The sequence below is a fragment of the Ochlerotatus camptorhynchus genome, unplaced genomic scaffold (assembly GCF_037179485.1).
Source record: "Ochlerotatus camptorhynchus isolate MF236.1 unplaced genomic scaffold, CSIRO-AGI_Acam_v1.1 ptg000038l, whole genome shotgun sequence".
Lineage (NCBI taxonomy): Eukaryota > Metazoa > Arthropoda > Insecta > Diptera > Culicidae > Ochlerotatus > Ochlerotatus camptorhynchus.
In genome coordinates this window covers 2270885-2285868 of record NW_027040529.1, presented here as the reverse complement: position 1 = coordinate 2285868, position 14984 = coordinate 2270885, and the positions used below count along the sequence as shown (strand labels likewise).

The window sequence follows — 14984 nt, the reverse complement described above, 5'->3', positions numbered from 1 at the left end:
AAAATCGCTTATTTAAAACCTAGAATTATTGAAAATACAATCACGGTAAATCCTCAGCAATACGTCAAATACGCATAATAATGGATAGAATTTAGTGGATGTTTAGATTTGGACATTAATTTACCTATTTTTGACGTGATTACTCTACCTGTTAATGTTACCCCGCCTGTTAATTTTACACCCAGCTCCCTTACCTGTTCCGGTACCATTTTGCTAGGAGTCGCTCCACTGTGCATTGGTCACATCTTAATTAGAATCCATCATTCCACATATTAAATCATATTCTTCACTATTGAATAACCAGACCCACGATGATATCATTAATAAATGGTTTGACTTCTCTTCCTTGCATGCAGATTTCAGCATTTTTATCGGAGTTTTAATTAGCATAATCAAAGGTGCATTAATTCAGGTTTTTAGTAACCATGGCCATTTTAATGTACTTCTCCTCTCAGTGCTGTAAATTTTCATATCATTCGATTGAAGATGAACCAATACAACCATTCAATCAATTCTGTGTAAACGAATTCTCACATGACCGTAATTTGAAGAGCCCCTTTCTCATTCGAAGCTCATTGTCACTGTCAATTGAGTCACTCACTATCATTTGATATACGACAGTGGAGTATGGAAGAAATCCAGAAAAAAAAGGTCCCGAACAGACAAGTCGACCCGATGTTGGATCAATGTAGGGCTAATTTAAGGTCGATGTCGACCCAATGTCGTGTTGTTGTTGAGTCAATTTTGGGTTTATGTCGGGTCAATGTCGGGTCAATGTCGGGTCAACATCGGGTTGGGGTTTGATAGAAGTCAGGTTGGTGTCGGGTTGGCTTAGCTTTTTCGCCGGAATGTCGACCAGAGCTCCGTTTGTGTGTAGGTTACACTCAATTGAATGATATATAGCGTTTCTCAAATGAGAATGATCCATGCCTTCGTCAAATGACTAAGCAACTGATAGCGGAGGAGGTCCCCTTTGATAGTGAATAGCTGCTTTTCTCATTTTCATCAAAAATGATCAAATGATTTTGAAAATTTACAGCACTGGCTCTCATGCCATAATCTAATCGTCATTTTCTCAAACAATAAAAACCTATTACTTATCCCAAATTCGATCTCTTTTTTTCCAGGTTCATGCTTCATCGGAAACCAATCCGACCGTGCCCTGCTCGGGTTCGTCGTGGTTCCGCTGCTAACCTACTGGGTCATCGGTTCGGGCTACCTCTTCACGGCGTACCTTCGGAAGCGGTCGTCCTCCGCTCTGTTAGTCAACAACCTCCCGGTGCACATCAACGGTATGGGCAAGTTCCTGTTCATCTATTCCGTGCCCAGCTTCCTGCTGCTGGTGATTATGTTCTATGAGTTTGCGTACCGGGAGACCTGGCTGAGCATACCGCACCCATCGCTGGAACCGGTGTCCTCGATGAAGGCTCCGATTTGGCCTTTCATCTTACGAGCGGTGATAGAGCTGCTGGTCGGAGTGTTAGCCTCAGCGTGGGCCGTCGGTCCTCGGATAGCCGGTCTCTGTCGGAGTAAGATCAACAACCAGGTCTACAAACAACCGCAACCAAAGTTCAACACCTCACCGTACTCGGCGGCCTCCTACCAGACGGTGGTGTGCCCACAGAACTCGTTGGTGTCCGTTTCGATAGGAAAACTGCCACCTCGTCACGCGAGGAAGTACCCCTCGCATTCGCACATCAACCGAAAACCGCGCACCTACAAGGCGTCCTCCCAGACGATGAGCCTCACCGGCAACGAGACAGTACTGTGAGAGCGGTTGTAAATTAAGTGGAAACTTTGTTGCGGAGGAAGGGACAAAGCAGGGACGACCGACGACAGCGATCGTGGCCAAGAGGTGGTCAATTATTGGCGTACCATGTTACGTGTCGGCGAAAAAGAATGTGATATTAATTTTAAAATGAAGTTTAAATTATTTTATTTGGATTTTTATGTGTACTTGTGTAGAGGATAGCCTGAAAATTTACTATATAGGTAGGTGTTTTAGGACGTAACGATGCGCGATATATCGACCGATTGCTTGAAATTGGTACTTAAGGAAAGGTTTAATTATATGTGCGCTGTAAAAAAAAACGCAACTTGTTGGCTTTGCACGCTGAGATTGTGGAAAATGCGGGGAGCTGGTGCGGGGAGAGCGGCTTTAACGACGACAACATCGGACGAGGTTAATCGAGGTGCATACTAAAGTGTGCCTTGGCGACAGGATTCACTGGGATCTTCTTACACTTGTATTTGTAGAGTACCGTACTATGGCGAGAATTGGAAAACGGTGAAGTTGATGAGCAATTAGATTTCTGATAATTCAAGTGTGCTAGTTGAAAAAGGACAGTTTCGTTTCACATATTTTAACAATTGCATTGAAACAAGGCTCCCCTCCCGCTTCAAAGGACGGTTGATGTCGACTCGGTAATTTCACCAAGCCGATTATGCCAAAAATGGTGCGAGAAAGCTTGATGTAAGGTGAGATAAGGTACCTTATGCGGGTAGCTTGACCAGTTTGATGGACCCATCGATCGGTTACCTGTTTTATGGTGTTGAAAGTCACAAGGGAGACGCATTTCTCGAATATAATCGATTTTTGATTGGATTTTTGCTCCTCTTTCGCACCAACGTCTGTCGGTGCTTGTTGATGGGTGTCTCATGGTGGTGTGCCATGCCGAAGCCCGAAGTCTGCTTTCCTTCAGCGCGAGCGAAAATATTACAATAATTTATGATTAAAATTTTACGATAATGTTGGTAAATAAATAAATAAAACTTAACTACGCCGCGTTTCGACGGGTTGCGGAGGGAAAATGGCACACTGTTTTCGGAATTGAGAAGCTGTAAGATCGATAAAATCTCGATATTCCTCAACAATGCGGGAAAAGATGTGTCCGTGCAAGATACAAAACAGAACCCATAAAAGAGAGGCAAATGCATCCGCCGCATGCATTAATTCATGCGGGTACATGCATGCCCCCTGGTGGCTGGCGGCGAACGAGGAGAAAAAGACCCTTGTTGGCGGGTGTTGAATTGTGGCACGCCGAGAACAAGGTAAAATAATACCTTTGCTGGGCGATTTACGAAGATCCGCGGCCGTTTGGTGGACCGACGACGATGGCGATGTCGCTGCCGGAGGGTAACACTTTTTGCGACGCTTCTCCGTTTTCATTCCTTTCCTTATGCACGCCAAGGATGGATGAAGGGTTGGCGGACGGGTTGGATGTGGTTTGTTAAATGCAATGCTGATTGGATCATATAGTTAGCATAGATGCGCTAAAGATGTACTCGAAAGGTCGAACCGAGGTGAGTTTATCGCGAGCTCGGTACACAGGTTGTTAAACTAGAACAGGCAGTATTGGCTTTAGCGGGATGTAATGAGGAGGTTGATGCGCTGGGTGAAATATAATGAATGTGATTTCTGTTTTCTTCTTCATGCAAATTTGCTTTCAGCACAGTAATCATTGGTAGTTTAGAAATGGTCAAGCATACATTCAAATATTGTTTGGCAATCACATTGATACTCTATGCGCAAAACAAATTTCTCTTACATCCATAAGGTTGAATTTATTACATCCTCTGCATATGGTTCATACAACAAATGCTATGTCAATTCTTGCGATGGATTGCAGCGTACAAACGAGGTTTTCCAGAATGCACATTTTTGTTTAAAACATTCACGAGATGATGTAAATGTAAATGTAATGCATTTGGGGAAACAAACTTTGCTTGAAAAATAAGCCAACATACAAAATTACAAAATTATTTTAAAAAACCTTCCAGTGAGTCAGTTTATGTCGTGAAACATTGCAAATTTTGCATACTTTTCATGCATATATATAATATAATCTTGTATTTCCCAGTTAAGTGTATGCCCAATTATTACCAATCCTGAGAAAAATTAGCATTGCATTTGTCAACCGCAGCTTTAAAAGCATGCTGCGTTTGTCAAATGCAATGCTAATTTTTCTCTGGATTCGCAATAATCAATTCAAAACGATCATCAGGATCAGGAATCGAAGCGTATCATTTTTAGCATTTCGGGTGGAATGCGAATGTACCACAGATTTGAATTATTTCTCCTATCAATACGTTTACATCGCACTGTAGATCAGCGAAGCCACAAATACGCATTTTTGCACAAGAAGAAAGTTGGGAGTTCCTTATTTATGTTGATACAGTAAGGTACTATACCAAGTTTGGTAGCCAAATAAATAGTTCCAAAAATTAACTAGTTGTTGAGCTAACAAACTTGTTAAAGTACCTTTCTCTATCAACATAAACAAGGGGGTCCCAACTTTTTTTCGTGTGCAAATATCTGTATTTGTATCAAATGACAAGCCGATAAAGAGCATACAAAATACTCTATCGCTGACGGGCCTCACCTGACACCTACACACATAGATTTTTTTTGCCGAGATTGGCACCACCGAGCAGCTCGGCATTTTATTTTGCTGGATCTCAGTGAAAAAATGGCCAGGATTCAGCAAAATTTATGTTTGGTAGCTGAGATATCAGCAAAAGTCCCGTTTGTTAGCTGAATCTTGGCAAGTTTATCTCTAAGATCCAGTAAAATAAAATGCTGAGCTAGTTGGCGGTGCAAATCTCGGCAAAAAAAAAACTACACCGAAAATAGTTTTCATGTAGCTTCCATTGGAAACGCAAATGATTTTCATCCATAAACAAAATTAATGGAATTCATCTGAATTTCATATAACATATATGCGATCACGTTAATTTTATATGATTTTTCATATGAATTTCATCGGCCTCATAATATTCATGTGATTTTGTGGTGGGATTTTTAGCTATGTGATCACATGAAAGCTATGTGAAATTCACATGGTTTTCATCCATTAGATATGTGATAAATTTTTTGAGTGTAAGACTCTGAACCATTTGGTGGATTTTTTTTAACTTTTGTTCAAAATTTGACAGATGGAAAGTTATTGATTAACCTAGAGTCGGTGTATAATGAGTCACGCCAAGAGAGAAAAAAGTTGAACTCGCATCACGGTTTTCGAAAGATTCCCTTTCTTTTCACTTGGCAACAGAGGACTTCTACATCAACTTCAAATGACTTCTAGCGAGAAAAAATAGCGGCTGTAGTAAATCATTATATCAGTGATTTTGTCAAATTATCTTATCAAAAATAGTAGAAATTCTCATTACTTATCATTACTAAACGTATACCATGACAATTTAATGCTCACTGCATGATTATGATCATTTCTTCGATTATATTTTATATTTTATTGCAATACCTTTCGTTGACCTCTCATAGCATCGTAATGTTTGTTTACTTTGCACGATAGGTAGCCGGTTTGACAGTTCAATAGGTAGACTTGGCTTCACTCTTGGCGTGACTCATTATACACTGACTCTAGATTAGGCCGGCGCCGGTGGTATAGTGGTAAGCGTGACTGCTTTCTAACACCCCAATGGGTCTGGGTTCAATCCCAGCCGAGGTCGGTGGGATTTTTCTGAGGCATAAAAATCTCTGGTCACGTCTTCCTTCGGAAGGGAAGTAAAGCCGTTGGTCCCGGCCCATGTGTATTATAAATGGGTGCGATATCCTACGCAGGTGTGGAAGCTGCCTTCCTGCACATTCGGTTGCCGTCAATGGATGGCAATCGATGTCCGTCGGTGATTGGCACTAGATTGCGGAACAAAGACCGACGTTAAATAAAAAAAAAAAGATGAAGAAGACTCTAGATTAACCCTGCTATCCGAGCGTGGTTATTTCTGACAGACATCGAACGGCGCCGGTGATGTAGTGGTAAGCGTGATTATCTCTCACCCCAGCAGGCCTGGTTTCAATACCAGTCGGCGCCGCCGGGATGTTCTGAGGCATAACATCTCTGATCACGCCTTCCTTCGGATGGGAAGTAAAGCCGTTGGTTCCCGGTTCATGAGTTGATGGGTCGATAGGTAGGGTCCAGGTGTGGGAGCTGCCTTCCTGGCACGTCGGTAGCATTGGTGCTAAGCACGGAAAACAAGATCGACGGAAAAAACAAACCAAAGGAAAAAAAAATTCTGACAGACATGAAGTTAAATTTTGACAACCGTGGCTGAGTTCTGCTCGAAAACCGATCGATCGGTAACACAGGGATTTTCGAACATAAGAAATAACTTTCGAAATGTCACCTTTAACCACGAGTTAAATTTAACTCGGCAAATGGTTGTGTACACGCTTAGGCTGTGTTTGGTGAATTTTTACATAAATTTGACACTTCGAAAACAAAATATAAAATTTGAAAGTCCCTTTATTGTTGATCGTCAGATTTTTGAGAAGGTGTTTGTCAAAACTGATTCCTGGTTTGTCGGAACTATGTCTGGTAGAATAGATGGTTTATTTTTAAATTTTCCATCTGTCAAAATTAAGTAAAAAATCACTAAATGGAACACAGCCTTAGTTTGCTTTGCCGAATCTCGGTAATTCCGGCACCACCGAGCAGCTCGACAATAAGTTTTACTGAGATCTCAGCTGATTTGCTGAGATCTCAGCAAGTTCAATTTTTGTTGAGATCTCAGTAAAAAATATTGCTCGGTGGTTCCGGATCTACCGAGATTCGGCAAACCAATATTATAGTGAATTGGTTTATTATCGAAACCGAATTTTGTGTCAGTGTGAACCTCAACATGAGGTAGGTTTTAAAAACAAACGATCAAACTGACGTTGTTCAGAAAAAAAGCACACCCAATGTTGATACCCGATCCAGGTTGGAAAGGAAAATTATAAGCGAGTTCATCATTAGTGTGTGCACCCAACTCCTTGCAATGAGATTCAGTTCTTGAAACTGTCAGAAAAATCAATAGCGCTGCTGCTCCAAAGCATATTCAAGCTCCAACAATGTGACATTAGGGCTGTGAACCATTTGCCGAGTTAAATTTAACTCGTGTTTAAAAGTGACATTTCGAAAGTTATTTTCTATGTTCGAAAATCCCTGTGCTGTCGATCGACCGGCTTTCGAGAAGAACTTAGGCTGTGGTCCATTTGGTGAATTTTCACTTAAATTTGACACTTCGAAACTAAATTATAATGTTCGAAAATCCCTCTGTTGTTGATCGGCCAATTTTCGAGAAGGTGTGTGTCAAAATTGATTCCTTGTCTGTCAGATATAAGTCTGCTGGAATAGCAGGTTAATTTGGAAATTTTCCATCTGTCAAGTTTAAGTGAAAATTCGCCAAATGGAACACAGCCTTAGCCAAGGTTGTCAGAATATAACTTCTTGTCTGTCAGAAGTAACCACACTCGGATAGCAGGGTTAATTGATAACTTTCCATCTTTCAAATTTTAACCAAAAGTTAAAAAAAATCCACCAAATGGTTCAAAGCCTAAATGCGGCTAGGTGGAACAAATTTAATGCCCTCAAAACCATTCTGAATTTTTCACAATTGACAATTAAAAATTGATTCAGTTGTTTTCGAATCGACGAGCACAATTTTCAATGCTTTATTAATGTCGTTTTCGTTTTTGCGGTGTAGCACTGGTGTAGTGTAAGCAGGAATAGGCGCGAGTCTTTGACAGCTCGACGTCATTTGTTTGTTAACAAAGGTGCATCTTATATCTACACCCTAAAATATTTCGGTGTACGGCAGTGTAGCACCGGTGTAGCTACACCACAGAGAACAGACGTACAAGTTCGACCAGAAACTTGTGTAAAGTTAAGTGGAATCGTCGCCGTTACGTACCGCTAGCATCTCCTGATTTCCTCTATAAATTTATCACTTTCGACCAATTGGGCGCTAGTATCGATAAATTATCTGTTGAAAATTGCCACTTGGCGCTACCAGCACTTAGTGTCTAGTGTAAGTTTTGCAACGCCAGCGCCATCATGTTGTCAAAGAGGGTTTTTAAGTGGGGAAGTCGCCGTTAGTGGCGCTTAAGTCAAATAGGAATCTTTACACAAGTTTTTAGAGAAATTTTGTTCGAGCCTCAATGTCTGTTCTCTGTGCTTTGAGGTCACCACGTCCTTATTCAGCACCTTTACCTCAAGTACCACTACCTCTTCTTCTATGTCCATGTTGTTGTACCGTGTTCACTTTCAGACACGTACCACGTACGAACTCCTAACTCTCTGTTTTTCGTTCTGAGGGTTTTCTTCGTCCTGTTGTTCATGCTAAAGAAGCATTTATTTTTATTCCCGTCATAAAAAAATATTCCCTTTCCGATTGAGGCGTTTGTCAATGGTGCGGAATTGCCATTTGTTGGTGCAGTAATCAGGCTGTGTTAAAGGTGCTTAAGTTTTTAATTTTAAAGTCTGCACTTAAAGTTGTTGACCTGTTATAACCAGGTTGACATTTTTTTTGGGATGAACATTAAATCAATTTCGTTGGACTTCTATGTGCTTACAGCATATAATATACATGCTTTGGTATGCTTAGACGGATCTTAAATAATAACTGTGGATGTGCTCAAAAGTGAACTATGTTCACATTTAGGTTAGAATGATACTAACCAGAACAAAATCAGATCTTTGAGTTTTAATAGTTTTCATACTTGATACTTAGTAGGACTATATTCCGCTTAAATTACCATGCGATAATTTGTTATGGCAATTCCAGTTGCCGCTGTAACATGAAACATACGTCACTTTTCCAAGCAGTAAAAACGCTCACTCGTTCAAGCTCATCTTCATCAATCCTGCCTCCTTTTACGACCCATCGCCATTGTCTTTACCCACCACTCACTGTCGGTCCACCGCTCAGCCAAAGACGCAAGGCACGGCACGGACGGGAACGTCATCGACCCAAACGAGCGCAGCTGAAAGTTGTAATTTAAAATTGTTACTCAAAGGAGAAAACAAGCGCTGAAATGCAAACGATCTCTCGCACCCAATCGAATCGGGTGAATAACAATAATTGGATCCGGTGTACCTACCTACCTCAGTCAGTCATGGCCAGGGCTTATTCGCCGGTTGGTTTGGGTCATAAAATGTGCTTCCCTTGTTGGTTCAGCACGAGAGTCGGTGATGACGATGATGGAGCATGGTTTTAGAGTCCCCTGGAGGGTCGAAGGAAAACAACAGCACACGGCGGCAAATGATGGCGAAACGAGTGCACCATCTAATGATCGAGCACATGTGCTGCAGTTATTTTGTTTGTTTTAGAACGAAATTCTGCGTGCATGTTTCTCTTCAATAAGATTTGCCTATTGGAGCACCCGAAGCCACTCAAAAGTATGGCACACATGCAGTCAACTCGGTCCATCTACATGCTGGTATTGGTTCCTTATGTTTCGTCCTCACCTAAAAACCCGCTCGCAAAGCCAAGAAGTCACCGACGACGGTGTGCGGGATGGGGTAGCGATAGGCCCAAGTCCAAGATCAGAAAATGGTAAAGCTGTCTTAGTGGCGGTAGTTAGCGACCCGCAAACCTGTAATTTAGCTAGTTGAGTTTCTTGAAACGGAATTGCATTACCCTCGTCTCGTCGAGGCACTGTGCTTTGAGTACCACGGAGTGTGGAGGACGGTAATTATCGTGTCTTTAGCGATTAAATGTTACGAAATGTTTGCGCAGTTTTTGGACTTTTGATTATTTGGTTAAACAGATTTGTGTATCCAGTTTTTTTTATAACTGTGTTCCTAATTAGCGGGTCGCAACATTATCGGGGATAAAACTTCAAATGTCGTTTGTAGCTTGTTTTATTTAATACAAATTGGCGGCCTACGAATTATTAATTAGCGTTTATTGTGATTTCAAGACCAGTTTTTTTTTCTTAAACAACCTGTAAATATTTATTTTAGTGTAAAATAAGGTGTTAACTAGATAAATCAAGTGTAACGAACCGCAAGTATTAATGACTGTTTATACTGCTTTAGATCATAAGTGTATGTATTTGTCTCCAATTGTGCCATCTTTTAAGGTAACGTCCAATAAAATCAGAAATTTGATTGTGTTTCTGTCATCCTACTACTTTATAACTACATTTTACTAGGTGTATTTAAATTGCATTGTAAAAATACCCCGTCATTAATGAATACTTAGCATTGGAAGAGTATGCAAGCGTGTTTGTACATAAAAGTGTAATAAAAGAGCAATAAAATAGTGGTTCAGTGAATTTTACTATCTAGATAAAATGTGTAATTGCATTCCCAGATATCACAGTACTCATGAACGAACCAATACCATAACCTCAACAAGAATCCCGATTAATGTGAGCGTTTGTAATGGGAGCATGCATTAAGTACGTCACACGAAATTCAACCCCCCCCCCCCCTCCTTCCTTTAGTGTCGTTTATTATATGCCTAATACATTGCTTGTCGCACATTTGTAAACCACTATTAAGTTGTCTTAACACCATAGAGCGTGACGTACTTAAGGGATGCTCGCTACACAGATACGAATTTCGTTCATTTAAATCAAAAATATAATTATTTATACTCTAAACATATGAATTATTCAAAGTAAATTGAAAATATAAACGGCGCCGGTGGTGTAGTGGTAAGCGTGATTACCTCTCACCCCAACAGGCCTGGGTTCAATCCCAGTCGGCGCCGCCGGGATGTTCTGAGGCATAACATCTCTGATCACGCCTTCCCTCGGATGGGAAGTAAATCCGTTGGTCCCCGGTTCATGAGTTGATGGGTCGATAGGTAGGGTCCAGGTGTGGGAGCTGCCTTCCTGGCACGTCGGTAGCATTGGTGCTCAGCACGGAAAACAAGATCGACGGAAAAAACAAACCAAAGGAAAAAAAAAAAAAAAAAAATTGAAAATATTTACATAGCGGAAAGGGATGTAATGTCGGCCTAAATCTAGGGGCACGCAATAATCTTTAACTCCAACGCAGGCAACGGCTATAATTAAATTAATTCCATTAACTACTGTTTTAATTACATTAATTACAAAATGTAGAGCATTAACTACTTTTTAACTTAAAGTACATTAATTACATTTTCAATTCTTTTAATTACATTTATTACGGATAGATAATTTTAATTACCGTCAGTACTACTTCAATAGCCATAGAGCCATTTCCCCTGTGTTTGAATTAAATTCAAAAGCATTTCAACAATATAGAAAGCATTTGAACAATATAGAAATCAATCGTATTTGACAGCATCTGTCACCAACTTGTCTGTGTTTGACTGATGATGATCGGTTTTTGTACATGACGAATAAGAATGGAATCATTGTCCGGTGGGACCTTGCCAAGCGAGAACGGTTGACCGGAACAAAGGCGCAGAAGACGGTAGTTCTTTCACTGGCCATTTAGCAAAATCAGAAGCTTTTGTTAGTGGCCGATAAGACCAAGAGCTGTATGGACACTGGATTTGGTGAATACTGTGGACAGTCACACGTTTTTTTTTCCTTGGGTTTGTTTTCCGTCGATCTGGTTTTCCGAGCTGAGCACCGATGCTACCGACGCGACGCCAGGGAGGCAGGCAGCTCCCACACCTGGACCCTACCAATCGTCCCATCAACTCATGAACCGGGGACTAACGGTTTTACTCCCCGTGATCAGAGATGTTATGACTCAGAACATCCCGGTGGCGCCGACTGGGATTGAACCCAGGTCTGCTGTGGTGAGAGGTAATGACGCTTACCACTACACCACCGGCACCGCTGTCACACGTTGTTATCGGGGTGGATTTTCGGAAGAATATCCATCAGTTATATTCGTGTCCGAATGATAGGACGGTGAAGTACTGCCCAACAAACAATTCAGAGTCACAAATAAGCATATATATTGGATAAAAATTGCATGATCTTCAGGAAAGTTCCATAAATCCAAGCAAGATTGCTAAGGCATTAGGCAAGTTCGAAAAACTCCAGGGAAGTCCAGAGAAGTTCAGGAAAGTTTAAAGATTTTGAAAAAAGAATAGAGGAAAGTCCTTATATTTAGGGTAGTTACAGTAACTTCAGGGAAGCTCTTATTTTGTTTTTGAAAGTCTATTCTCTCAGGGTAGGGTAAGTGACCAGTTGTGACACTAATGCTCCAGCTTTTGGCCCTAGAATATAACCCAAATTTGTAATAAATGTGCATAGCTTTATTCAAAGCAACAGCATATTATATGACAAAATCTATGTTCTAAACCTGCATGGACATGAATTTGGTAAAAAAATAAATTAATTGAAAATTAAGATAGGGCTAATTAGGGAACCTCTTGGGCCAAAACTGGTTCACTAACCCAAGGAGCCTCCCTTAGCTAAGTCGGTAAAGGGTGCAGCTACAAAGCAAGACCATTCTGGAGGTGGCTGGGTTCGATTCCCGGTCTGATCTTGGAATTTTTCGGGTTGGAAAATTTCTCAACTTCCCTTTGCATAGACTATGATTGTACTTGACACACAATTGGGTTGTTTAACTTCGAAAAATATACCGGTTTTTATACATCATCTGATAGCGTTTCGTTTTTTGAGCACAACGGTATTTTTATCGTTTCCGTAGACATTCATCTCGATTTTTAAATCAAGATTTAAATATTTGATCATTGACACTAAATCTATTCGTTGATAGCTCGCTCCCATAAAAAGTGCCAACAAGGGGCGCTAAGATGGTGATTTTCCCTAATGTAATCGTACTTATTTAAAATAGTTCCAGTATACCAAAATTGATGAAATTTTGGATTTCAGTTCCATTTTTAATGCAGATAACCAATATGTATTTACCTCAACCCAACCCAATTATGCTAATGCAAAAATGGTACAGGCATCGAAAGCTCGAAAAAAAAATATCGCTGTGCTCAGAAAACGAAGCTCTTTCAAATCATCACAATTAAAGAACCCAATTAATAACTGTGAAAGTGCATCTTAGGCTGTGTTCCATTTGGTGAATTTTTACTTAAATTTGACAGATGGAAAATTTTCAAATAAACCTGCTATTCTAGCAGACTTATTTCTGACAGACAAGGAATCAATTTTGACAGACGCTTTCTCGAAAATCAGCCGATCAACAACAGAGGGATTTTTGAACATCTTAATTTATTTTCGAAGTGTCAAATATAAGTGACAATTTTCCAAATGGAACACAGCCTTAGAACACTAGGTTGAGCCGGCGCCGGTGGTGTAGTGGTAAGCGTGACTGCTTTCTAACACCCCAATGGGTCTGGGTTCAATCCCAGCCGAGGTCGGTGGGATTTTTCTGAGGCATAAAAATCTCTGGTCACGTCTTCCTTCGGAAGGGAAGTAAAGCCGTTGGTCCCGGCCCATGTGTGTTGAATGGGTGCGATATCCCACGCAGGTGTGGAAGCTGCCTTCCTGCACATTCGATTGCCGTCAATGGATGGCAATCGATGTCCGTCGGTGATTGGCACTAGATTGCGGAACAGAGACCGACGTTAAATAAAGGAAAGAAGAAGAACACTAGGTTGAGAGCACGCAAAAAGCTAATATGCGTTTTATGTGATGAACTAGCCTACGGCTAAAAATCACAAAAATAAAGAAAAAAAAAAGAAAAAAAAAAAAGCTAATATGCGATAAGCTTTGGTATGAAACTATATATGTTTTGGTATGAAATTATATACCCAAGTCTCTGGAAGGAAATTGAGATTGTGTTCCATTTGATGAGTTTTCACTTTCATTTGACATATGGAAAACATTCAAATAAACCTGCTATTGTACCAGACTTATTACTGACAGACCCAGAATCAATTTTGACAAACACCTTTTTGGAAATCGGGCCTTCAATAATGGAGAGATTTTCGAACATCATAATTTATTTTCGAATTGAAAATTCACCAAATGGAACACAGTTTTAAACGCTGTCCAGGCTGGAGAGTCATAACATGTTATAACGGTTGTCAAATAATTGCAACACAGAAACCACCATCAAGATAGCGCTATAACATGTTATAACTCTGTAGTCTGAACGTACTATTATAGTACATTCAGACTACAGAGTTACAACATGTTATAGCGCTATCTTGATGGTGGTTTCTGTGTTGCAATTATTTGACAACCGTTATAACACGTTATAACTCTCCAATCTGGACAGCGTTTTAGCACAAACGAATTTCGTTTGTGCTAAGGCTCTGAACCATTTGGTGGATTTTTTTTTAAACTTTTGGTTAAAATTTGACAGATGAAAAGTTTTCAACAAGTTTTCAATCCAACAAGTTGGCTTACTCAGATCGGGCTTTTCCGCTGCCGTTGCCGTTCCGCTTCCGCTGTCATTGCGCTTAGGCCTTTAACCGTCAATAATCTCTATTCCAGCAGACTTATTTCTGAAGGCCCACGCACATTAGATCCGGATCGGACGCGTTGCGGCAAAGTGACAGCTAAATCTATTGTCTAACTGTCAAATTTACGTCAACGCAACGGAAACGGATCTAATGTGCGTGGCCCTTGACAGACAAGGAATCAATTTTGACATAGGACCAGAAATTTATGGCATCGCGAGTGATAATTTTAATTTCAGCTTATTTACGCGGTGATGATGTTGGGGTTTTGTTTTTGCTGGCACTGATTTTATGTGTTTCCGCATATATTTTAAATGTAACAATAAAAAAAATAAATTTCGCGTGTGGATAAGTGTAAATTAAGATCTATCACGTTTTAAGAAGTTTTTTTTTAATGATATTGTAATTAACGTGAAAAGAGTTTTGAATAGTTTTGTGTCAGCGAGTGCGAATTAATCTCCACGACTATCGACCGTCCTCAGAAGTGGCCCCCCAAAGGGCATCAGTGTTTTTATCACACATGGCTGGAGTAAATTAGATCATTCGGGTGAGACGGTTTCTTTTTCTTTGTTTAATTTTATTTTAAACAGGATTAGAATTTAAATTTAGGAGCTCGGCTAGCTTGGCGGCTGCCGCTTTTGCTTACTGAGTAGAAGATCGTGGGTTTACTCCCAAGCTCTTCGAGAACAAAACAATTAAGGGATAACAGCCCATAATGCACCCCTGGGGTAAAATGCCCACTTATAGAAAAACAGCGATAACTTTTCCTCAGATGCATTTTCCGGGTAACGGATTGTGTTTGTTTTCAACTAGAGGTTTCACAATTGATTCTTGATCATAAAATCATATTTTGACCTACTGATTCC

The 14984-nt window shown here is 40.4% G+C and overlaps 2 protein-coding genes across 4 annotated transcripts in view; one reads left to right on the top strand and one right to left on the bottom strand.

Annotated features, from left to right (window-relative positions):
• Positions 1-2117, top strand: part of fz4 (frizzled 4) — a 135951-nt gene extending 133834 nt beyond the window's left edge. For all 3 annotated transcript variants that reach the window (XM_065234733.1, XM_065234739.1, XM_065234747.1), the window contains exon 4: positions 1128-2117. In XM_065234733.1, the coding sequence (XP_065090805.1) occupies positions 1128-1771 (644 nt within the window). In that variant the 3' untranslated portion in view covers positions 1772-2117. The remainder of the gene's footprint in view (positions 1-1127) is intronic.
• The window catches only part of FucTB (alpha-(1,3)-fucosyltransferase 10), a 435464-nt gene that overhangs the window by 332662 nt on the left and 87818 nt on the right, over positions 1-14984 (bottom strand). The gene's annotated exons all lie outside the window — the stretch shown is intronic.